At 48.2% G+C, this 26,926-nt stretch overlaps 1 protein-coding gene across 1 annotated transcript in view; it reads right to left on the bottom strand.

The window, feature by feature from the left end:
• Positions 1-20,515, bottom strand: part of snky (ubiquitin protein ligase sneaky) — a 39,380-nt gene extending 18,865 nt beyond the window's left edge. The window contains exons 1-8 of the mRNA XM_075865614.1: positions 20,389-20,515; positions 19,445-19,513; positions 17,092-17,275; positions 16,747-16,884; positions 7,656-7,783; positions 5,440-5,594; positions 4,213-4,312; positions 3,857-3,952 (exon numbers count right to left, since the gene is read on the bottom strand). Coding sequence (XP_075721729.1) covers positions 3,857-3,952; positions 4,213-4,312; positions 5,440-5,594; positions 7,656-7,783; positions 16,747-16,884; positions 17,092-17,275; positions 19,445-19,513; positions 20,389-20,514 — 996 coding nt within the window. The 5' untranslated portion in view covers position 20,515. The remainder of the gene's footprint in view (positions 1-3,856; positions 3,953-4,212; positions 4,313-5,439; positions 5,595-7,655; positions 7,784-16,746; positions 16,885-17,091; positions 17,276-19,444; positions 19,514-20,388) is intronic.
• Positions 20,516-26,926: the final 6,411 nt, after the last annotated feature.

Here is a 26,926-nt window from a genome sequence, read left to right on the forward strand (position 1 = left end):
CTCATTCTCCTTGGTGGATTTGGCAGTGATTTTTTCCCCCGAGTTCGGTCATTCCGATTTCGCTTAGCACCGCGGATATATTTTCGCGCTGGTGTCTGCAGTATGCTTAAAGTTGCTCGCTTGGCAAAAGTAAATGGCTAGGCTGACCGGACTATAACAGTTCGTTGTTGCTATCTAAAACATAACCTTGGGCCAAAGCTACATGGTCCGAATGCGCTGTAGTATTCTTCAGAAATTCAAGCTTCAAGAGTAAAACTAGGGACACATAGGCGTACTTGTAAACCATGTGATACGCACTATTGCACTTACCAGCGTGAAAGATAAAAACCGTTCACCAGTGTTATGCCTGCGAGTCCGCAGCGAACATCCGTGCCTCGGAAAAAGGAAATCTGTGTCAAGGCCAGCACGCGCGCCCGCCTGACGCGATCAACAACTCAACGGCGTTATCACGCGACGGCGCCTCTCTGGCGCGCACGTGCAGTGAGTCACCTCAGCCCGCGAGCCCGTCGAGTAAACAACCGGCCCCTTCCTGTCTGGTGGGTCTGACGCAATGCCTGGCAACGTCACTCGTCCTTGGGTGCAGCCACCTGCAGCGCAGCCTCTCCAGATTCGATGAGAAAGAATAACGCGGCCCAGCGGCGACCCCATTGGAGAAGTCTGACCTCATGACCAGCGGCGCTTCTGGTTGGACATTTTGTTATTCAAAGAATCCAGCCGGTGCATATAAAAGAAGCCCTGCGGCGCGTCGCGAGTAGCAGTCCTATGTGAGAGCAGACATGTGTGTCGCAGTTGAGCTGTGTGTCACAGTTGAGCTATGTGTTAGCAGTCCTATGTGAGAGCAGACCCGTGTGTCGCAGTTGAGCTATGTGTTAGCAGTCCTATGTGAGAGCAGACATGTGTGTCAGAGAAGAGAGCTATGTGATAGAGAGTTGAGCTATTTGTTAGCAGCAGACCCCTTTGACAGCAGACCTATTTGAGAGCAGACCTATGTGTTAGAGAGGAGAGCTCGGCTCTTCGGGTCTCCAAGCTGTCGCCCCAGTGCCGAATTTGTAACGCCTCTGTATATATGCTGCACATAAACCTTGTTTAACTCACCGTCGTCTCGTCCGCTCGTCTATCAGCTCTGCGCAGAAGCAGTCGTGAGCTGAGAAACCTACGCTATCAAACGGCTGGTGACCTTCCCGGCGGAGTTCGAAGCAGTGGCGCCTTCGGGACCGTGTTGGCGTCACCGTCTTTCCAAACAGTGGTTGCAGCGGTGAGATTCGTAGCGCCCTTCGTAACGTCGTCGGAGGCGCGCGTCGCAACACCAGCGAACTTACGGTACACCTTACAAGTGCGTGACCCCCTTGGAGTTATTTTGTTCCTTGTCAGGCCCAAGGGACGGCTCCAAGCTCTCCCATAGTAGAGTACCACGTACTCTAAATCGTTAACCAGTTTTTTTCTAAACACATAAAGACTTCGTGTTCACCGACCGGGACGGTTTTATGCTCTCCCATAGTAGAGTACCTATAGTACTCTGAATCGTAACCACTTTTTTAAGTGCGAATGCACTCTATGCTCTCCCATAGTAGAGTACCTATAGTACCCTGAATCGTAACCACTTTTTTAAGTGCGAATGCACTCTATAAGCGACACTGAATTCGCCTTCCAAGGAGCGCCTCCTCCTCTCCCCTAGCAACTGCACGAGGAGCGGAGAGGAGCGTCTGTAGCGACGGTGCAGCGATGTCACACACCACGTGATTGCGCGCACTCCACCCTCCGCTCCACGACTTGCTCGAGATCGGCAAGTCGTCATAGGTATGGATCCATCACAGGCATCAACCTCGACTGTGATACCTCCAACAACGAGTACAACGCAATCGAATGCGAGCATTGCACGCGTCGTTGAAGTTGTCGCGCCGGTTGAAGACAAGGCAGCGCGGCGAAGGGCCCGTGATGCCGAGCGCAAGCGGGTGAAGCGGGCCGCGGACATAAACATCATTAGAGTGCGCATTTACTCTCACATATGCGCGTAAACTCACCAAGAGTTCCCGAGAGGGTCTAATGGTCCCTGGGAATCGCAATGTGATCACACGGGGTAGTTTACGTTAACTCACTGGCGAATGCCAACGATTTTTAACTTTACTCCCCCTCAAAGCATCACCCCGTGCATTCGCACTTAACCATGCTCACCCTCGGGGAAATGCTTGGGAGTTTAACATACAAAGCAAAGTGCGGGCTTTGTATAGCGCGTCGTACCGCTCATAAGTGTGGGGCCCAAGGAGCGGCCTTATGCTCTCCCATAGTAGAGTACAAGTACTCAAAATCACTAACTACTTTTCCTAAACACACCATGATCATTTAGGCCAAGACAGCCGCACTTAGCTCTCCGATAGGGGAGTATACTTGCTCTGACTCGTTTGCGTTTTTTTTCTAAACTCTGCCTGCCCTACTGAGTGTGCTCCGGCAATAGAGTACCAAATAGTCTTAATCATCCAACATTGTTTTATATTCCCCCTACCGGTCAAGCAGGCTTAAAGCGTATTGCCTTCAATAGAAGTTTGTTTTCCAGACAAGACTTCCCTTTCTGAGGTAGGGGCTTATACTAATGTCTCTCCGTTCTGAAATCAAAGGTCTTGTGTACTAGGCCTCACACCTATGCTTTTTAGACATGAACTGAACTGAGGTATATGAAAGCGTTTTGCCAACGATGAAAAATGAAATCTGTGAAGCAGTACACTTGCTGTTTAACATGCCAGCCTCTCAGTTTTTCCCTGACTCGTTTGCCTTCACTGGAAATTTGGTAAGTTACCCTAGCGACCAGCGGTTATCCTGCATGCCTCCGCGATACGTGCCCAGCCATTGTCCGTTTCTTTATGATTTCAGATCTATGATATCCTTCACTCCCAATTTGTTCCCTGGACTACTCTGTTCTCTCCCTGTCTCCCAAAATTACACCTATCATTTTACTTTACATCGCTCGCTGCGTCATCCCCAATTTAAGTTGAAACTTCCTTGTTTGCAGATGCTAAAGCTCAGTAGTAGTCGTTTTTGAAGTAAAGGAAAAGGCACCTCATTTCTATCTGCCTAATCAGAGAGACAGCACACTGCCGTGTAGGGGACTGAAGAAGGGGTAAAAATCGGCTCTGTATCTGCATGTTTTACTGCAAATGTCGTCGAAAGACAATAGTATTGCATGTGGAGAGAGCTAACAAAACATTTATTTGATGTTCTGTTCGAGAACATTGGTGAATTGTATTCTCGAAGCGCTATCTGGCAGTTATCTTCAAAAACGAAGGTAGGCGTGCGCGACCACAGAGAAAGATGCGCTCTCTAGATGTATTCTTTTTATGTGTTTCAATAGATGTTCAAATACCTGCCATTGACAAAAAAAAAGCTGCAAACAAGCTCCTATATGAGGAAGTCGTAGGGCGATTTGGAAAACAAACGATCGGACCGTTTCTAGCCTTTATCCATTAAATATCAGTGTTGTTCTGCTTATCAAATATCGCCGTGACATCTCAAAAATGCAATGCCTCCTAATGGTCGACACCCACGTGATATACTTCCCTCACGAGTTCAAGAGCTAGTTGTTGCGTGGTCTATAAATCATTATATGCCTTCTATACACATGTACCACCCCGTATATATATCCGTTGTGCCATATCCCATATATATATATATATATATATATATATATATATATATATATATATATATTACACCGAGGGGTATAAATCCTATAGCTTCCTTAATGCATTCCTGAAACATAATTTCAAATTGTATCAACCATCGAGTGATAAAATGGTAAAAGCGTAGTGCAATGCCACACAGTGCAACACACTACAGCGACACTACACGAGGCAAGGTTGATTACCAGAACTGTTGTTTCCCTGCGTGAGAACCGGAACTCCAGTGGGTCGTATATGTCTATGGCTTCGTATCTTTTGAGTGGCAGAAGTGTGCTCAGACCCTGCATTACAAGTAAATCACAAGAAGACCATGTTCTAAAAAAAATTAAGAAAGCGCATATGCAGGCGAAGTGTACACACTGCAACAGCTACAAGGATGCTATGGGTCAAAGAGCTAGTGCTAGACTCATTGCCTGGGTCAAGTATCGGCTACGTCCCTTCCACTCAGCGATCTACCTACAAGGTGAAGGACTTCTTGGTAGGTGAATGAATGGGTTAAATGTGCGCGATGCCTTTCGATTTTCTGTTGCAGAAAAATTACCTTTCGTTCTCGCCTGGCGTCGATCTTGCAGAAATATTCGGTAACGTACATGTTGTCAAATGCCATGTCTCCCAGGTAGCTGTCAACATAACCCTTGGCCCTGTAACAAAAGTGAAACTTTAGATAACTGCTGGACTTGAATTGGTGCCGCGATATCTTGCAGAACAGTCACTGTTTGCTAAGATATTTAGGACATGCAATGTCTTTATGCATCAACACCATGCTTTGATGAACCTTACAGGTATATTTTGGTCTTATAGAAAAGGTCATAGAGTAATTCCCTTGTTTATGACATGCCTTGAGGCGCATTTCACATACCTTTCGAAGCACATTGCTTGAATGATTTACAGTTGTAATCAGTGCCAAAGATAGCTTTCTCATCAGTAAATTGTTGAAGTGGCAAATCAAGTATCCATGAAACCATGCATATATATAAATAGCCAACCAGCAAACGAAGTACTTCATTTAGTGATGCAAATCAGACATTCCACTGGTTATGCATGTCATATCTTCCTTCCGGTCGCGCACTGTTTATTCTTGCTGCTGAAATTACAACAGACGTGTTGGCTAAAAGTGGTCTTGCCTCTTAACGTTGTGAAAACGTGGGATTTCATTTTAAGAGATAAAAGCTTCAGAGCATTTCACTTGCCCCGCCGCGGTGGTCTAGTGGCTAAGGTACTCGGCTGCTGACCCGCAGGTCGCGGGTTCAAATCCCGGCTGCGGCGGCTGCATTTCCGATGGAGGCGGAAATGTCGAGGCCCGTGTGCTCAGATTTGGGTGCACGTTAAAGAACCCCAGGTGGTCAAAATTTCCGGAGCCCTCCACTACGGCGTCTCTCATAATCATATGGTGGTTTTGGGACGTTAAACCCCACAAATCAGAGCATTTCACTTGGCTGAATAGTTCTTTTACCCACCAATAAACTCTATTTTAGCAATATTTGCCGCTCAATCAGCGACAATTATGAATTAGTTATTCGCCTTGTATTGTGGTTTAGGTGAAGGTTTCATTTCCCAGCAGATTCTCATTTCATGAATAAACGAACATATTTTTCTTCATATTTCTGTTCTCATGCTGAACAACAACAGGCTGTCTCACGCCTGCGTCAAGCTTTTCCATCTTAGAAATAATTAGAAATGGGGCGTTTGGAAATCGTCTCTTGTCCTGGCTGGTAAGGTATTGTTTGCTTTACTTTGCCAAGTTAAAGACCAAATCAACGGGACTCACTCTAAGACGGCCGAAAGAAGAACGACGGCGAATAGTCGACTGAGAGCAACGGCAATAAGAGGAATGGCCTTGTGTCGATTTTCAAACTCGGCCTGCACGCCCTTGGCCAGGTCTTCTGGGCTGATGACGTTGATCGCATCCTCAGGAGTTATCAGCTGTATGTTGATCCATGAACAAAGGGAAGAAAACAGTAAAAAAAAATATTTTACAACTTTAGGTATCTAACCTTTCAATAGCAGTTAGATGGGCCTGAAATCAATTGCCGCCTTAAAATAGAAAAAGACGTTCAATGAATTAGCAAAGCAAATGTTTACATGATAAAAGATGTGCAACTTAAAACTATGAACTGTTGTTTTATATGGTCACTGATAACAAATACAACGTACAAACGGGAAAGCAAGTATCACATAAACTCATAGCAATTAGCGAGAGAAAAATCTCATTATTATAAAAAAAGAGAATTGTGTTGGACTATGTCAGGCGCCTACTTAGTATGTATGAGAAGATGGCGTTGATGACAATAAAGGCCTAGGAGAAAAAACACTTGAAGAGACAGACAGACAGACAGACAGACAAATCGATGGATGGAAGGACGGACGGATGGACAAACAGACCGACAGACAGACAGACAGACAGACAAATTGATGGATGGAAGGACGTACGGACGGACAAACAGACAGACAGACGGACGGACAGACAGACAGACAGACAAATCGATGGATGGAAGGACGTACGGACGGACGGACGGACAAACAGACAGACAGACAGACAGACAGACAGACAGACAGGCAGACAGACAGACAGGCAGACAGACACAGACGGACAGACGGACGTTCCACGGTTTACGAATAAAACCCTTCAAACCTCTTAATAAAAGTTTATCCAATCAAATAAAAGTTTATCCAATCCAATTCACCCAACCCATCATGATTCACTCCGTGGATATGCTGTGATTTTTTTCAAGCTATATCACTCCGATTCCACTTTGCACCTGAGCGATATTTACGCGGTCATGTGTGCAGTATGCTCAAAAGTGCCTCGCTCAGTGGATGCAAATAGCTAGGCTGATTGGATTATATCAGTTCGTTGTAACACATGACATTTGGCAAAGGCTGATGTCAGAATACGCCGTGGTATTTTTCAGGACATTGAGGTTTTCAGAGTAAAACTAGGGACATATAGACGCACTTGTAAGACCAAGTCATACGCACTGATATACCTCAAAGCATTTAAAGAAAAAATTGTTTACAATCCAAGTATGCGTCTGGTGTACGGCTTACGGCCAGTCTTCGGACGGGACAGTTTTAGGTTCCCTTAGTCGAGTACTAAGTACTTAAAATCATGACCACTCTTTCTAAACACACGGTCTTTTTCTAAACACACATGCAAACAGTCAAGATGTGAGCACGGAGATGCCGATGGGATGGCTTTAAGCTCTCCCATAGTAGAGTATACCTAGTGCTCTAAATCGTTACCCACTTTTTCTAACCACACGTGGTCTAAACACACGTAGTCCACGGGAGCCTCTCAGCTCTCCCATAGTAGAGCACTAAGTACTCAAAATTGTTAACCACTTTTTCTAAACACACGTCCGACAGCAGCACGTAACTCTCTCATAGTAGGGTATATTTTTTAGCGCGGCTTCTCCCTCACAAGCTATCCCACTCTTACAGCGTGTGTCAAAGAAGGCCCGAACGCCATTGCGCTGAAGAGAACGTGCCGAGACGCCCCAGCCACCACTCTTTGAAGAAAGTAAAGGGGGGGAAAACATAAAAGCAAAGATACATGGACACCGTAGCAACAAGAAAAACCAATAACAACAGAAAAAGCATTAAACGCGTTCGTTAGCTTCCAAGTTTTCAACGTGTGGTTCACACTTCAAGCACCACATTATTTGTTACCATGTACGTAATAACTTTCAATTCATTTTATTGGGCAGCCCTCCGACGTCATGAGGTGGCGGAAAAGTATTCTGGCGAGCCCGCGAAAATCGAGTTGAGGTATAGCCGTCCATTTCATCGTATTTTGGGTTTTCTCTGCCGAATAACTTTGAAATGCGTGTCCCTTTGTTTCAATACCGTTCTTGCTGCACTAATTTCTTACTCCTTCTGTCTACGCAACCCATTAGTGAAATGTGTAAAACAATGAGGTCTTGAAAAGTGTTCGAGGGCCCCTTTGAGCAATTATCAGAGCTGTTTCGTGATCAGCCAATTCACCTTGTACTGCACGTTGACCTTAAAGTTGGCGTCGAATTCCCGTTTGACAGCCTCCATGGCGGAGATGCTCTGGCCGAAACCCGCGTTGATGGGTTCCAGGCCGTCACAGGTTCTCTTGCCAAGGAAGGCTGCATTGTCGTAATGAAGGCATCAAATGACCGAAACGACGCAAAACACCTGTCTCATCTCAGACAAGTACGCTGAGTCAGTGCCTGCGCTGCGCACTTCTTAATCTTAAGTATCCGTCATTTTCTCGCTGCTTCGTATGAAGTTAAGCTAAGGGGCCGAAATTTGCACGCTATTGAAGTACACTGTATGTGCGGCTCTTTGTTTGCAAAAGCCACTGCATGCGCGATTTCATATCATAGTTGTTTCTACGTTTTGTTTCATTTTTGTTTTTCGCTCCTGCGTTTCTTTTTCTTTTTATTTCATTCGTAGCTCTGATATTTCGCACACCATTTGCTGCTCCTGGTGTAACAACTAAGGCGATGTGTAGGTTTCGATAACCAAACTCTTCCTCTCTTTCTATCATCTTCTAATGGAGTAGCCTGCCCCACACTTTTCTCCTATTGAACCTATCCAATAATAGTTCATAGTTCTTGATTACAGTCGCATTGGCTTTCGGCGACCAAGGATCGTTCATGCTGTTTAAAGGAACTGTTTACTTGCCATATTTTTTTGGTAAAGAGGAAAGCAAGGGCAGGCCATTGTGAACAAGTCATCCTTTAATTTTTGCTTTTGCACACAGCTTTTGCACACATAATTGTAGCTTTTGCACACATAAAAATTAAGTTTCTCGATTGCGAAGCTTGCTTTCCTTCAAGCTTGACTGATGGCAGGAAGAAGAAGAAGGATGCCTTGCGGTGAAGTTTCATTTTCATAATAAGGAAACCAGTGCATGCCTATGGCACTGTCCCGAGCCACTAACATTGTCAGCGTCCAATGCTGACACACGCAAATTTACACACCCGCAGTGTCCTTCAGTACTAATTCCCTGTATATATTGTAGGCATCTATTATGCGCTTCATCCTCATCCGAACAGCAGTCAATCATCATCATATGTTCTGGCTGACAATCATCATCTTCTTGAAACGTGCGCTTCTTCTTCGGGTCCGTTGCGCTTGTTCGTTCCCGAGTTCACGACCAATAAACCTTGTTACAACCGAGTCGTCATACGTGGTGGAGGTGGATTGACGTTCCCAGTACCTCTCCTTACAACGCCTACTCGCTGGAGCTCCGTTCAGGCCGCCGCTTGGACCCTCAGTCCGCCAACATGTCTCAGAGTGAGTGGGTGGATGCCCTTTCTGCTCCCGTCTCTGCGCCGCAAGCCCCTCCTCTTTACATCGTAAACCACCAGCGTGACCCTCCGATCTTCGCTGGTCTCCGCGGCGAAGATGTGGAGGACTGGCTCAATAACTACGAGCGAGTAAGCGCTACTAATCACTGGGACGACTCTAACAAGCTCCGCCGAGTATCGCTTTATCTCACGGGCGTTGCCAAGACATGGTTCTTGAACCATGAGATCGACCTCACCGACTGGCCTGCCTTCAAGCAGCAGCTTCGCCAAGTATTCGGCACGCCAGCCGTTCGATCCGCTCTAGCGAGGAGAACCCTAGATACTCGCCAACAACATCCCAGCGAGTCATACACATCTTACATCGAGGATGTCCTTGCGCTTTGCCGGCGCGTCAATTCTTCGATGTCCGAGTCGGAGAAACTGTGCCACATCCTGAAGGGCATCGGAAGCATTGCCTACAATGCCCTTGTTGCCCAGAATCCTTCTACTGTCACTGACGTCGTCTCTACGTGTCAGCGTCTCGACGAACTTGATTCTGTTCGCCTTCAGTCGGGCATTAGTGAACACCGTACAGCAGACCGGGACCTGCGTGACATGATACGGGAGATCATACGAGAAGAACTTAAATCAATGGGCATCTCACAACCTTCTCTATCTGTCACACAGCCTTCAAGCATGGCCCTCCGTGACATCGTAAGGGAGGAACTATCATCATTCACCGGTCCAGCCAACGTACAGCCACCTCCGTCTAGCCCTCCAAAGTACGCGCAAGTTGCGGCCGCGCCTCCTCGCAACGTAAACTCTGCTTCGCCGCTGCCATCATTCACGCCGGTTGCTGCACCACCGGTCCACTTCCGGCCAATCCCACCCGACCCTCCGTCTCTCCACTTGAGTGCGCTATCTCCCGGTGCGCCGAACGCCCTCTACTACCCGCCCTGGCGCCCGTCTCGCCCAACATGCTTTTACTGTGGATATCGTGGAATATATCGCGCTTCTGCCGCAAGCGCCAGCAGGACGAGCGTCGCGGGTACGACATGCGTGAACGGGACTTTTCCAGTGGGGATTCTTACGCTCAGCGTTATTCATCTGGACAGCAGCGGTCTCCAGCTCCGCCCGCGTCGACTGAGACGCGGAACACTTACCGTTCAAGCCAACGCCGATCACCTTCGCCCTTCCGTCGCTCCTCCTCTCCTCTTCAGCCAGCCTCGTTTACGACTGACAACCGGTCGGAAAACTAAATGATGCAGTTTTCGGAGGAGAAACTGCATGTAACAGTAGGACTCATATTCCTCCAGCACGCCCGTTCAACATGGTTTCTGTTACGGTGGAAGGAATTCTCGTGGACGCTTTGGTGGACACCGGTGCTACAGTTTCTGTGACTAGGTATGATTTGTGCAAACGCCTGAAAAAAGTAATGACACCTTATAATGGACCCAATCTAGTCGAAGCCCAGGGGAACACTATCCGCCCTTTTGCTCTTTGTACTGCTCGTGTGTTTATTGATGACATTTTGCATTACATCGAGTTCACTGTGCTTACCCGGTGCTCTCACCAGCTAATTCTAGGGTGGGACTTCCTATCTTCTTCTTCAGCCGCCATATGTTGTGGTGAACGGGTTCTGCACCTAACTAATACGGACTCCATGTTCGACGAAGGCGTCTACAAGCCACTACACCTGTTCGCTCGCGAAGATCTCGAACTACCGCCACATCAAGAACGAATTGTGACCCTGATCTCTAAGGACATCGACCATGGTGACGTCTTGGTGTCGCCTTCGTAGACTTGCGTCGCAAAAGGCGTAGCCCTTGTATCAGGTGTCGTACGCTTTCACCATGGCTCCGCGCTCGTCATTGCTACGAATGAAACGCCAGAGAAAGTTCTCCTGCCAGAGGGCACTGCAGTAGCCTGTGTTGTGGATGCTGAGCCTGTCAGCGTCACGCCACTTAAACCTGCCTCTACCAACGACCGTTCTATAAGTAAGCCTGGCTCATCCTCTCCCTTCACAGCTCTTATCAGTGATGACTTAACAGCTACCCAGGCGCAGCAGTTGCTTGCGTTATTAACAAAACACGCCGATTCTTTCGACACCTGCTCCTCAACGTTGGGCCGAACTACCACTGCAGCGCATCGCATTTAGACGGAGGAAACATCTATTGTACATCGCCGCCCGTACCGCGTGTCTCTCGCTGAGTGAAAAATCATCGAGGAAAACGTCGCTGACATGCTCCAACGAGAAATAATTCGTCCATCAACTAGCCCTTGGTCATTCCTTGTTGTTTTGGTACGAAAAAAAGATGGCTGCGTGCGCTTTTGCGTTGATTACCGGGCACTTAACAACATCACACGCAAGGATGTATATCCCATGCCACGCATCGACGACGCCCTTGATTCACTGCAAGGCGCCGAATACTTTTCAAGCCTTGATTTGCGTTCGGGATATTGGCAAATTCCCATGCACGATGACGACAAAGAAAAAACGGCATTTGCAACCCCCGATGGCCTATACGAATTTAACGTGATGCCTTTCGGGCTCTGCAATGCGCCCGCGACGTTTGAACGCATGATCGACACCGTCCTGCGTGGTCTGAAATGGAAGACGTGTCTCTGCTACCTTGATGACATTATCATCTTTTCATCAACGTTTTCGCAGCACCTGAGGCGCTTGGATGACGTTCTAACATGCCTCGCCGTTGCGGGTCTGCAGCTCAACACTAAGAAGTGCCGTTTCGCCACCAAATCAATCAAGGTTCTCGGTCATGTCGTCAGCAAGGACGGTATTCGCCCTGACCCCGAAAAGATCGCTGCCGTCCTTCGATTTCCATGCCCCACAAGACTTAAGGATTTGCGAAGTTTTCTTGGCCTCGCATCATATTTTCGTCGCTTCATATGAAATTTCGCTTCAATAGCTGCGCCGCTTCACAAAATACTTGCATCTAATGCACCCTTTGTGTGGTCCGAGCAATGTCAGTCAACGTTTCACCTATTGAAGAAAGCTTTCACGTCAGAGCCTGTACTCAGCCATTTTGATGACACCGCCCCAACACTCCTGCATACCGACGCCAGCGGTTGCGTATAGGTGCTGTTCTCCTCCAACGCGATAACTCTGGACGGGAAAGAGTCATTGCATATGCTAGCCGAGTGCTTACTTCTACCGAAAAAAACTATACCATCACTGAGCAGGAGTGCCTCGCTGTGGTTTGGTCCATACAAAAGTTCCGTCCTTATCTGTACGGCCGTCAATTCACCATCGTAACGGACCACCACGCCTTATGCTGGCTTTCTACAATGAAGAACTTGTCCGGACGCTTGGGTCGTTAGATTTTTCGCATACAGGAGTATCAGTTTGAGATTATTTATAAATCGGGTAAAAAACATCAAGACGCTGACACTCTTTCTCGTTGCCCACTACCTACGGCGTCGTTCGACACTCCAGCTGCCACCTCCAACGACACCAGTGCGGACGTGACTCCCACTTCTGTTGCCTTGCTCGCCTCGCTGTACCAACCGCCAATCGACGATGAACAACCCTTCAGTTCTCGCCAGCAGGCTGACCCGTATTGTCGGCGAATTATAGACCACCTCTCAGGAGCTACGCGTCCACCCAATGCACGCCTTCGTCGACAACTCGAGCACTTCAAACTTCAGGACGGTGTGCTGTATCGTCACATATATCATCCTGACGGGCAACGCTGGGTACCTGTTCTGCCACGTGCTCTTCAACATCAGGTACTTAACGCCTTTCATGACGATTTGACTGCTGGCCCCCTAGGCTTTCACAAAACCTACGACCGCATTCGAAGCCGCTTTTATTGGCCTGGGATTTCTACCAGCGTAGCAAAGTACGTGGGTTCCTGCTCTCCGTGCCAACTTCGCAAACTTCCGACATCTCCCCCGGCTGGTCAGTTACAGCCAATGACGTGCCCTACAACACCTTTCGAGGTCGTCGGTGTCGATCTTTATGGGCCCCTTCCTGTTACTGGTGCTGGAAATAGATGGATAGTCACCGCCGTAGACCATATGACACGCTACGCCGAGACAACTTCAGTAGCTACTGGTTCAGCATCGGAAGTTGCTGACTTCGTCCTTCAGGCCATAATACTACGTCATGGTGCTCCTCGTGTACTTCTAAGTGACCGTGAAAAGGTGTTCTTATCACAGCTTTTAGGTGAAGTTCTTCGCACTTCTGGTACCACACACAAGATGGCGTCTAGCTACCATCCTCAAACAAATGGTCTGACCGAGAGATTTCATCGAACCCTTGCCGACATGATCGCCGTATACATTCAACCAGATCACAGAAACTGGGATAAACTTCTACCGTTTCTCACTTTCACCTACAACACCGCTGTTTAGCGCACAACCGGCTACTCCCCGTTTTATCTCGTTTACGGACGTTCACCTACTTTCTTTATCGATGTTTCCTTCTTCACCAGCAATGGCCCTCCATCACCATCTTCTTGCGAAGAATATATTTCTCGCCTTGCCCAGTGCCGCCAGCGCGCTCGTATGAACACGGAAGCTACGCAACAAGCAAGGAAGGCCGTCTACGGCACCTCTCATCGTGTGGTATCATTCCGACCGGGTGACGAGGTGCTGCTATTGACACCAATTCGCACACCTGGTCTCTGCGACAAGTTCCAGCCTCGATTCATCGGCCCATATGTTGTTTTAGAGCAGACTTCACCTGTCAACTATCGTGTGACGCCTCTTGTCGTGCCGACTGACCGCCGTTGCCGCAGCACCGAAATTGTACACGTTTCCCGCATGAAGCTTTTCACACGACGTTCCTCGTCACCTTGACTACCCGCCCGCAGCGGCCAGGCTGGCCGCTTCCATGGGGGGGGGGGGGGGGGGGGAATCAGTGTAGGCATCTATTATGCGCTTCATCCTCATCCGAACAGCAGTCAATCATCATCATATGTTCTGGCTGACAATCATCATCTTCTTGAAACGTGCGCTTCTTCTTCGGGTCCGTTGCGCTTGTTTGTTCCCGAGTTCACGACCAATAAACATCGTTACAACCGAGTCGTCATAATATACGTATATTATAACATTTTGCTTGTTATCTACTTGCACAGAGCACTGATTTGGTGATTTGACACTTTGACACGCATCGTTAGTAGTATGTCATTGGACACAAGCATATGGTGTGATTTACAAAGTGCTGGAAAGTCCACTGAAGATTTCACTGCACTTTGTCTATGCAAAAAAACAAACCTATATAATCAATTCAACAAAGTTCTCTTCCCCAGAACGAAGACCCATTAATTGAAGATATTGGCCATTGCAGGGGTAATATATTGTTACGAGGGAGGCATATTGAGGGAAGAGACAAGAAATGAGATCTTTCTAATCAATGCTTTCGGTGCAGAATGTAGAAATGGACATGGACGGACTAACGAACCAATATACTGCTGAAAGAAAGGATCAATGGACAACGTTCCCTCGAGGAAAAACGTAGTTCAACTACGGCTTCCCTATTTCCATCATGATAGCCCATTCTTTATTTAAATGAAGCGATAAATACAAAATTACTATTACTGAAAGCAGAACGACACTAAACAAGAGGTGCACAAGACACGGCATCCTGGAGGCCATGATCAAACGTCTAAATCGGGTTTACTAGCTGGCAATAAATAAGTGTCACTAGTGCTCATTTATGCAAGGTGCCACAAAAACTAGCGAACTTATGGTCAACGAAGTGAAAAAACAGCGCGTAACACAGGACACAGGACAGAGAAGAGACGGACGAGGCGCTGACACAACGGAAGAGCGGAGAAAGGGGTAGGATATAACAGAGCCCGATGTATTAGAAATGAACTGTACTAAAGTGCTTATTTGGGCCGGTTGGTACATGGTCAACGAAGTGAAAAAACAGCGCGTAACACAGGACACAGGACAGAGAAGAGACGGACGAGGCGCTGACACAACGGAAGAGCGGAGAAAGGGGTAGGATATAACAGAGCCCGATGTATTAGAAATGAACTGTACTAAAGTGCTTATTTGGGCCGGTTGGTACATGGTCAACGAAGTGAAAAAACAGCGCGTAACACAGGACACAGGACAGAGAAGAGACGGACGAGGCGCTGACACAACGGAAGAGCGGAGAAAGGGGTAGGATATAACAGAGCCCGATGTATTAGAAATGAACTGTACTAAAGTGCTTATTTGGGCCGGTTGGTACATGGTCAACGAAGTGAAAAAACAGCGCGTAACACAGGACACAGGACAGAGAAGAGACGGACGAGGCGCTGACACAACGGAAGAGCGGAGAAAGGGGTAGGATATAACAGAGCCCGATGTATTAGAAATGAACTGTACTAAAGTGCTTATTTGGGCCGGTTGGTACATGGTCAACGAAGTGAAAAAACAGCGCGTAACACAGGACACAGGACAGAGAAGAGACGGACGAGGCGCTGACACAACGGAAGAGCGGAGAAAGGGGTAGGATATAACAGAGCCCGATGTATTAGAAATGAACTGTACTAAAGTGCTTATTTGGGCCGGTTGGTACATGGTCAACGAAGTGAAAAAACAGCGCGTAACACAGGACACAGGACAGAGAAGAGACGGACGAGGCGCTGACACAACGGAAGAGCGGAGAAAGGGGTAGGATATAACAGAGCCCGATGTATTAGAAATGAACTGTACTAAAGTGCTTATTTGGGCCGGTTGGTACATGGTCAACGAAGTGAAAAAACAGCGCGTAACACAGGACACAGGACAGAGAAGAGACGGACGAGGCGCTGACACAACGGAAGAGCGGAGAAAGGGTACAGTTCATTTCTAATACATCGGGCTCTGTTATATCCTACCCCTTTCTCCGCTCTTCCGTTGTGTCAGCGCCTCGTCCGTCTCTTCTCTGTCCTGTGTCCTGTGTTACGCGCTGTTTTTTCACTTCGTTGACCATGTACCAACCGGCCCAAATAAGCACTTTAGTAAAGTTCATTTCTAATACATCGGGCTCTGTTATATCCTACCCCTTTCTCCGCTCTTCCGTTGTGTCAGCGCCTCGTCCGTCTCTTCTCTGTCCTGTGTCCTGTGTTACGCGCTGTTTTTTCACTTCGTTGACCATGTACCAACCGGCCCAAATAAGCACTTTAGTACAGTTCATTTCTAATACATCGGGCTCTGTTATATCCTACCCCTTTCTCCGCTCTTCCGTTGTGTCAGCGCCTCGTCCGTCTCTTCTCTGTCCTGTGTCCTGTGTTACGCGCTGTTTTTTCACTTCGTTGACCATGTACCAACCGGCCCAAATAAGCACTTTAGTACAGTTCATTTCTAATACATCGGGCTCTGTTATATCCTACCCCTTTCTCCGCTCTTCCGTTGTGTCAGCGCCTCGTCCGTCTCTTCTCTGTCCTGTGTCCTGTGTTACGCGCTGTTTTTTCACTTCGTTGACCATGTACCAACCGGCCCAAATAAGCACTTTAGAACTTATGGTACTTGGAAACCACAACAAAAAAAATGCTACCTTGCATGCATGTGCACACAAGTGAATAGAAGGATAGAGCAAAGCTATGCCAATTTTTATCTGGATACCAAGCTGTATTATTCGACAATTAATTTTTTACTTTCTAAGATATAGAGCATGTATTAACATTCTTCGTACATATACCCAGGAAGTACTATATAATCGATTCTAAAACTCGCCAAAAGAACGCGCGCCTTTCCGCACGTCTTGCTGTTGTCTTCTTACTGCTACTGATTGGTAAACAGTCTGTTTTCAACACGTTTGCAGAACAGTCGTATTATAATCGCACATTGACATTTATAGTATTGATGTTGCTTACTGCTGACAACGTGACACAGGAGAGTCAGCTTCATCGGCCAGCAGAACAGGTAGCCAAGGATAGACAGAGCCTCGAAACAGCGCGTTTCGGCCGACTTGAACGCGTTCCGGCAAGCCCTGACTCCTTGAGAGAAAATGCCTGCATGATAGAAAACAAAAACAAAAAGAGGAGCCCTTACTCTTGCCAAGAAGTCGGCATCTCTTACGCGAAAGTTCCTGCTTTCATTCGACAAGATTTCTTTAACCAAGCTCTCGTATTCTTCGTTATTTTTAGTTGTTGTTCTTTTCATTGTTGTTGTTCTTGTAATCCAAGCGAGAACTATGCAGAGCTGGGCGAGCATCTCACCTTCGCATCGCAGCTCTAGCTTCTTGGCGTAGTCGGCCTCGAACTGGTCATCGCTCTGGAGCTCCTTCTTGAGCTCCTCGTATTTCTCTCTCACCAACTTCGAGCGTGGATCGTTGTCGGATACCTTGTCCACGTACTCGGCGTCCGCTTCGAGCGCCCTCTCTTCGCGCACGTCTCCGGACACCTGCCGTACGTTGCAGAAGGGTTCACACGATTGACGAGAAATGGCTGATGGTTTTTGCGATATTGATACCTGTCGTACTGTGACAGGCAAGTTGAAGGGGGATAGTAATCGTTGGGTTGTGTGGACTTTCGATCAAGTTGAAAAAAAAGTTACCACTTTGTTGTCTTTGTTGATGTTCTATGTGTATTTTTTATCTATGACTGATAAGTGTTCCGCAGCATCAAAACCATGATAAGTGTGGGCTTATACTAAAGAGCGTGGAGGAGCGACTTTGCACACCTAACATTTTATGACACTGATAGTAGATGCACTAGGCTAACATTGGCCAGATCACCTATTCAAGAGATAGAACTAGGCGAACATGATGTTTGTAGCCCCCTTGGCTAACGCTAAGAAAAGACCAGGCGAATTTCTACACAGATATCATTAACCAATGAAGATTGCTAAGACAAACGAAGACTGCAAGGCAGTCCCCATTGCACAACGCATGGAGACTGCCTTGCCGAAGCTCCAGGGACTCTAACCTTGAGCTTTCATTAGTCAACACACTGTCATCTTTACGTTGCATGAGGTACCTTATGACAAAGAGAACCGATGGCTAGTCGATAGTGATAAGCGTATGATAAAGAGGTCATGAGCCGCTTTTTCGCGTAATCATCGAATGGCGCTGGCATCGGAGTTTAGGGTATCACTAGTCGATTGCAGCCAAAATTCTTTTGGATAGACAAGAAGTGGAGTTACACGAACTTGTCGGGTGCTTCGAGTGCTTTCTCTTTTTGGACGTTTCTACCAGTGCATTAGATGCTACACAGGGAGAGCTGGCATGGCGGAAAAAAAGTTACGTCTGGGTGCATCATGACTACGAGATCGCATGATGAAATGCGAGCACATTTCCCGTTGTTATTTATGTGTATGCGTGTGGCTCACTGTGCGTTATTGGCAGATGATGAAGGACTGCGCAGGCACGTGGAGGTACTCTTTCGCAAAAAGATCAAACGATCTAAATGCCGTACTTGATTTATGCCAGCTATTGGCCAAGAGAATGTTACGCGCTCTTCGACGTCACACAGCGAGGCCGACAGTTCCGAAGCGAGTGAGTACAGCCCCGTACTTGAGAACGTAACACCTGAGTAAATAGCGACTATGTGTTCGTGCTCCACTTGTCAACTCTCGTTGTCACTCACGAGAGCAAGCCTTGGTTGACATTTTCATAGTACCATCTGCTATCCACAAAGTGTGTTAGCTCGTCAAGCACGAAGTGTTGTTCATGACCCTTTTAAAGACCCAATCTTTCTTGCGACTAGCACCGGTTGCATGAGCAATATAGTTGCGAAGCGAATGACCGTGAAGGATCACTTCGGTCGTCTAGTGACTTGGCATTGCTGAGACATTTGCTGCTCTACTTTCGCGCACCGTGGCTGTTGTCGATACCTCTGAGTCAATCCAATGCGCGGGTACGGGACGCCGGCTTCTTTTGCGAAACAACGGCAATTCACGCTGACGAGAAACTATGACGGCATGTAGGTCCCATCGCAAATCATAACATGGGTCACATGTATAAATAAGCGTTTGGCTTGATACTTGTCACTGAGGTAATGGTGCGATAGGACAGACAAGTATAGCGAGATGTAGATAAGTGGTCACTAGGCTTTTGGTCTAGCCAGCAAATACTTGCACGTTGCAGTATTTGTGGTCATAAAGTCACGTTAAACTTATGTTGCAACGCTGCGGCCATAGTTTATGAATGAAGCTCAAGCTTACGCTGTAACAACAGCAAAAGTGTCTTCGCAAATGCCACGAGCCGACACAGAATTTACTTCACCAAATATTTTTATGTCGGTCCCCCTGTGTATGTAGTGCTGTCACCGCTTTGACACAAGGCCGCATGCCGCATCTCATATCGGGCATGACTGCAAGGTACGTTTTTAACGCGGACAGCAACTGGGAACGCTATATAAGTTCACTTGTGGTTCCATATTTAAACATTTCTCTAGAGAACTTTGTGGTGAGATTGCCAACCTAACGTACGGAATTGAGGTATTTTTAGCGATCCCACATCAGTGCAAGATATTAGGAGCAACCTAATGGTGTGAAATCAAACAGAAATGGCAAGAAATGCAACCGTGTAACCCTAGGCAGCTGGAGAGATATGAGTGCATGGGCGGTTACCTCTTTCTCAATTGGTTTGACTTCTTCGTCGATGGCCGCAGTTTCATTGTGGATCACTTTCGCCTGCTCCTAGAAACAAGATCGAAATGCAAAACGTAAAGAATTACGAGTTTCTTTACAAATCTAAAACGCACACGGACACATTAACTCATTCAAATGCAGTCACAAATATAGCGGCAGCATATTTATAAAGTTGTTCCTTGCACGACTGCAGAAGCGTGCCACTGTTCTAACGAGATTTTGTGGTTTATTTTTCAGTTGTGAAGAGCGAATTCTTATACTGTTACTCGAGCACCTACCATCAAAAAGCTTTGCCACTACCAGTTATTCAGGTTTTGTATCTTCAAGTCCATTCGCAGTCTTCTCAATGAAAAACTTGTTGAAAAAATTATGTGCCTCTTGAAAAGTATACGCACAATTCCGTAAAGATACAAGTCCTTTATTTTAGGCTTCTGAAAGAAAGTTAAGAAGTCCGGAGAGGCCCCGCCCAAATTACTGAAGCGTGACAGCCGGTAACCCCTGAAACGAAAGAAACCGACCCATTTATTCCCGCTGCAAGTTTCCATGAAGGCGTGGTCACCGGGCATCCGGCCCGTAACGTCAGTCTGGAGTGCACGTCTATTACTACAGACTTATGTGCATCCGCTTCTGAGACAGAAGTGCCATGGACTTTCAAATTTGCATCTGACTATAGCTTTCCGAAACCTATGCCATTCATTTGACAGGTGAAACACATCTGACATAAACACGTTTGTCGTTTATGACTGGTGAAAATTCTACCATCAGTCGACACCATTCTAACAAAGTATGCAATGGTCCTACATAACCTTGAATTTTATTAAAGTCACTCTTCCCTCTTTCTTATCAGGAAGACAAAAGATACATTGTTTTGATTTGATTTTGTTTGTTTTCTTTTCCCGATATACACGCCAGCGAAAACTCACGTCAAAGTCCCAGATGATCCGCTTGATGGGCTTGTACATCAGCAGAAGGCGCTCCTTGGTGTGGTTGTAGGACAGAGCACCCAGACACATGAATGAGTCCACAGCTACTTTGCTATTCGTCATCATACTCTCGATCGGACCTACATAGAACGTTACTGCTCAGCAGGGCAACATCATAAACAGTAACAAGCAAATAGCTATACGGCTGCTAGGCACTGGGACCTTCCCTCTAAGAGCTTTTGACGAGTGCTTGCTGCGTTGAAATATACAAGACCACATGTTCAACCTCGACTCCAGCGGCAACGGTTTCTTCAAGTATTGGAGAGGCCTGGTGCGTGCTCCATCCACCCTCTCACGTCGCATGGTCGCGCAGTGGTCAACGCAAGCGTAAAACAATGCTAACAACGTTAAAATTCAGTAGAAAATAATATATGCGGGTCTAAAATAACAAACTACAGGAATAATCACCATATATGGCAATCAGATAAATACATGCTAAGCGTTTGTGAAACATCCAGCTGATACTCACGCCGTACAAGAAAGTGCGCTACAAGCTTGGCAATTACGCGATTGCTTAGGGAATAGCTGGGTTCCCCGTGCTACATACATCGTCGGGTTTCACGGGAGTGAAGCTACGTCGAGAGCAGCGATTATAACCCCACCAATACTTACCCATAATTGGCAGCAGCACAGCATATAGCGCAAGATTTAGATCTACTCAAGGGCGTACACATTAACCACGTTAGCGCATGACATCGCAGATTCTTGAATTACACGCAGACCTAAACAACTACATTACCGCTAGATTAACTCACTAGTTTTTTTTTTTCGTTAATCACTTTCGTTATCTGTCTACCACAGCTCTAAATTTATTTGACATCTATCGAACACTGATTCCGTTGTACATCGATTGACAACGCGCCGAAAAGAGCGCCCTCTCAACTTGCCTCCCAGAATGAGCGAGACGCTAGCGGTGACCAGAGCCGACCGGCCGGCTCGGCCGCAAAGGAAGGGCACCAAGAGCCAGGTTATCGCACGGGCCTTTGCAGACAGCGCGTAGCCGGCGCCAGTGAGCAGTATTACGGCAGTTCCCATGCAGCGAAGCGTCAGCTCTGTGGTGAACAGCTCGCGCACGATTCCTAAGTAGAAGACTGCGTTCACGCAAGAAGGAAAGTCCCAACATGTCAAAGGGTAACACAGAAAGTTTTCATAATCAAAATTTCACTTCGGGTCACGTTACGTACCGTTACAGGAATAGCTTGTAAACCACGCGAACACGTGCCCGAGAGCCTCTTTGTGATATTTCCGCCACGTTAGCGGGTATCGACAGCAGCGCCAGGCTCAAAAGGCGTCTATCGCATGATCAATGGCCTAGATATTTGCCCACCAGGCACAAATATTTTTAACCTTTCCCTCGTTAGCACGACGCGTTCTCTGGTAGTCGTGACTACGTGCTTCTTCTCGAAAAAATTCTATCAGCGTATTTGTTATCAATGTCATTCTCTTCCACAACAGTAAGATCTACCTCGCCCCCCCCCCTTTCCGGAACACCATATGAAGCAGGCCGTACCGGCAAAACTTACCAGTATTTCTATTTCTTCGTCGCTTTAGTGGCCGGAAAACCACGCCGCAAAACCTACGCAAACGAATCGGTCGGGCACTGGATTTTCTGCCACGCAATAGCGGATCGCCTTTCCACTTCGCGGCTTTAGCTGAACTTGTTCAAACCACGTGAATTAGACAGCTGGCCACGAATTTAAAATGGTGGCAAAGGTGTCGGGGTGGAAGCTAGCATGGTCGCGATTGCAAATTGTCCGGGCTGCACGACAAAGCTCAGGGTCTCGGCAAGGGCGTGTTCGTCGATTGGGATCACGAACACCGAGAACACTGTAAGCAGGCGGTGAAGCAGCAATGAATCGGCATGTCATAACATGTCTAACTTTTGCACCGCCGGCCGAAACCACCACCGCCGCAGCCTGCGTATTCCCTGGTGTCATTTCTGCCGATGTATCTCCCGAAACAACGCTAGAAAATGTACAAACTACTTCTCTTCAATGCTTTTCGTGACCAACTATACTTCAGTCCGAAATTTATCGCTTTGAAAACGGGAAAAATGGAATAAATTTTCATAGTGACGAAGGTAGTGGCGGCGGAAGCATGTACGAATTGCGCTGCGAATGTGAAGTTTCTGGGCGCGCGCGAACTGGGCTTTTCGGTCGCTCTGTCATTTTTATTTCGATGTTCAAGTGTGAATGCATTCCAAGAGCGCAAGCTAGCATCACCTCGATATGCGATTTTCTTTGCACCGAGAGTGATCGAGAGGGCGCTGGCCCAGTTGGCGCTTTCTTTTGCAATAACACTGGTGTCGAATATTTCTCGCGTATCTCTATCAAAGTTTCGATTAAAACTACGCGTTCCCTAAACAATCGTAAACAACGGTTACTCCCAGGTGCCCCCACGGTAAGAACTCCTCTTCTGCTACCAATGTAGCAGTGTGGCGCTCGTAAGGCGGGTAAAAGCTATAAGTTAAAACAACAAACTTAATGTGCTTCATGACAATAAAAAGTTGATGTACTGTACCAGAGCATATGACGAAGCCATGTTTTCAGCCCAGCACTATCATTGATGATAGATGGCGCAGTGCTATCTGGCATGAACAACTAGGTTAGAACGTGTTCACGTGGTGCGTAAACATTTGGGATTGACTATACCCTCGATCCCTACTCAGTCTACCGACACCTGTGTTACACCGCGTTCTCCTTCAAGCACGTGGCTTGCCTCTACAGGTGTTTCTGCACTATAAGCAAGCAAGAGATTGAGAACACTGTACTAACGGCAAATTAGGCATTCTCATTGTCCAACCTTCCTTTGTTTCCTGTTTGGTTGAAATATGTTTCTTTCCATCATTGATTTAGTGGAGAGAGAACCACGCGTAACGAGACGTCAGTCCTGGGATATCTCCGCAGGAATTTCAAATTATTTTTTACCTTCTTAGAAATGATGGTGTCTCTCAAGATCCTATCGCCCTTCTGTGACCTAAAGCTTGATCACTCATTATTTAAAAATGTTTGCCTTTAGATTATAGCTATCTCATGTAATTTATGTGCACGAATAGATCATGCATGCGTGCTTCTAAAGAAATGCACGATGAGGAACTGTACAGTACTTTGATATATATATCTTGTAAATAACATTAGTTGCCTTATTATACACAGTAATGTATTCTCACACTAACTGCGTATACTACCCTCAAATATATAAGTTTATGCATTCATTGAAAGTGAATCCTAATGCGTCGCCAAGGGCTACATTCGCGGTATATTAATCAATTTCTTCGAAGATAATTTTGCTCATTCTGCTTTTTACAATTAACTGCAGTGATGCAGTACTCACAGTAGCCCATGAACAGTCCAAAGACGAATCCAAAGACGATGCGTGGCACTCTACACTGTTGATCTTCGCCAAAGAAAAACTTGAGCACCAGCAAAGGAACGTGACGCTTGCACCCTGCGTGAGTTAGAGTCGGTATTGCACTCTTGAATTTTTTGTTAGCTTTATACGTGGTAATAACCTGAGGTTAAACTTTGCTCTCGAGGTCACCTACCGAAAAATCTTAATGTAGAGGGTAATGTAGGACTTCATGTGATATGAATCCAGCGCTAATCTTGTCTTTTGTGCAATCACTGTGCTTCTATATCTTGCACTAAATGCATATCCCCTTGGAGTCTCGTCGCGACCGCCGAAGAGAGCAGACGTGTTTTTCGGTCGGTCCCCGACCGGTTTTCCTGGAGGAGCACGCGAGCGTCTAGTGAGGCGCCGTACCTTACGGGCGCTTCCATGCTTCCATTTTTTTTTTCTCCCCCAGTTTTTTATTTTGATAGCTTTTGCGCACACCCGTGCGCCGTTTTAATTTTTTCTTCCCTCCCTTGTCCTATTGAGCCATTTTTTGTCTCAAGCCCTGTTCAGGGCTATCAAGATATTGAGGAAATGTAGAGCCCTCTCATCTCCCCTTAGTTCTTTTTTTTTTTTAATCTGTAATGACCTCGCCTAGTACGGCCCATCGCCTCTACCAGTAATGACGGACACCCCTTCTAAGGACGCTCCTGACGAGATCACCCTCTGCGCGAGCCTGCATGCTACCGCAACGAGCCGCCCCAGCTCACCCAAACAATCGCCTGCGGCCCCGATGATTACCCGGGCTCGTAAACTGAAGGCTGCTGCCAATCGTCTTCAAAAGCACTCATCTACCAGCACCCCAACTTCTCGGCCCCATGTACGAAGGATCGGGAAACTGTTGCCACCACGCCGGCGTCAGGCACCAACAATCAAGGCCGCCACCACGAAAAGCGCGAAGCTAACGGCCGCAGCCGAGGAGGCCGCCGCCGCCATTTCCTTAGTACCACAGCCTTCCCAACTCCATCTTGTACCCACACTACAAGAGGGAAGCAAGGCTGAGCTGCAGGACTACCAAGAATCGGTCGCATCAACACCGGCAGACAGCGAGGAACAGGCCAGTACCGATTCCTCCTCGCCCACATCATCCTCCTCTTGGGAGCACAACACGCCTCCGTCCTCCTCTCCGTCCCTGTCGCCCTCCCCAAAGGGTCTGGCCCTTTTCAGAACCGGAATCTGCGCTGACGGACCAGGCCGCCAACGAGCAACACAACAGGCGTCGTTTGCAGCTCCCCCCAAGCGAGCGCGCGCTCACTCTGCGCCGCCGGCAACCACTTTCTGCCCTTGCCTGCTGGCCGGGCAAGCCTGCCGCGCCGGGCGTCAAGAAGACCTGTTCGGAGAGGGGTGTGCACGCAGTGCTGTCTCTCCCCTTTTTCCAGGCGAAGGAACGCGCATGACCTCTACTGGAAGGGCAACCGAGGCAACATTGGAGTCTCTTGCGCAAGCGGGAGCCTCCCAGACCGCCACAGGAAATCCCACCCTCCTCGAGCCTTCCCCACCTTCTTCCGGTCACGCAACCCGTCCGACCCGTCCTCCAGAGAGAGCGGCCTCTCCGGTGTCTGATGGGGTGGTTTGTTTACCTCCCACCTCCTCGCCACAACAACAGCACTCTCCTCCACTCTCCCGCTCAAAGGAGAGCACGGGCGCGTCGTCTGCTACGGCCGCAGCTCCTCCGAACTCTGCCGCTAGCACCGCGCCACACCCTCCTTCTGCTTTCGGCCCCATGCGCCCACTGACGGTGGACGCCTCTACCGAAGCAGATTATGAAGAGGCCCGACGCAAGCATCAGCAGAAAAACGGATTTCCGTGCCAGGCATCAACAGCTACAAATGCCCCTTCCAGTAGGCAGCCAGCCAGTGCAGCTCCCCCAAGCAAGGGAAAGGGGCCCCGCCAGAAACCAGGTCGCCGCCAGCACCAACTCGATATTATCGAACACCTGGTCGCGAATGAGCCCCGCCGCACCTCTGCCACCATCCTCTACCGCCCCAAGGGCAGGAAGAACAACTTCCTCTCCCTCAGCCGCGACGCAATTGCAGCACAGCTCTCGAAGGTGCCCGGCACGAAGCGTGTGCGCATTAACTTCAGCGGCAACGTTGTTGCGGTTGACACCACACCCGGAGCTGACACCTCCGCTCTCCTGGCAGTGGAAAGCATCGGGAATGTGGCTGTCAACGCCAAGACCGCCAACAAAGGAACCTGTACCGGCGTACTTCACGGCGTTGACGCGGCTTTTGACGAGGAGGTCCTCAAAAACAACATAGAGAGCTCTGCTCCCATCCTCTCTTGTGCCCGTACCGGACGCAATGTCCTTCTCCGATTTGTGGGTAACGCACCGCCAACTGAGGTGGCGTTATTTAAGCAGACCCGCCCTGTACGTTGTCGTCGTCGCCGCCCTCTCCAGTGCGCTGGCTGTGGCGCTTTCGGACACACTCATGCGACGTGCACCAGCTCCCCACGCTGTTCGCGCTGTGGCGGCGACCACGCCCGCGCCGACTGCGTTGCACCCGGCCCCAAGTGCCTACACTGCGGCGGCCCACATCCCGCCACCGAGCCCCGATGCCCTCGCTGGCAACACGAGAGGAAGGTGCTAGAAATCATGGCCTCTGCGGACCCGCCCCTCTCTCGTCGTGAGGCCGAGAGGAACCTTAAGAGCGAGGGAAAAGCCGTGCCTGCTCGAGCACCGTGCACTGGTATTTCCTCGGTAGTGCAACCGGGCCGGGCGTACAGCGCGGTTGTTTCGCCCCCGGCCGCCGAACCCTCGGCCCCCGACTGCGAGGTGCAAAAGGACATGGTGATTAGTGCCCTGGCCGCTGCCGTGCAGGCCCTCATCGGGACAATACCGCAATCCGGCCCTGTGTTCGAGCTGTGCAACGCGGCCCTGGCCGCCCACGCTGCCCTCATTCAACATGGCTAGCGGCAAGGTGTTTCGGCCGCGGATTCTTCAATGGAACGTTCGTTCCCTCCGCTGCCGTCACGCCGAGCTGTCTACCCAACTCCTCCGACGCGAGTACGACGTCTTGCTGCTGCAGGAAACCTACGCTCGCGTCGGAACACTCAACCTACCTGGTTTTGTCGGCTATCACAG

The sequence above is a fragment of the Rhipicephalus microplus genome, chromosome 6 (genome assembly GCF_043290135.1).
Source record: "Rhipicephalus microplus isolate Deutch F79 chromosome 6, USDA_Rmic, whole genome shotgun sequence".
NCBI classification, from domain to species: Eukaryota; Metazoa; Arthropoda; class Arachnida; order Ixodida; family Ixodidae; genus Rhipicephalus; species Rhipicephalus microplus.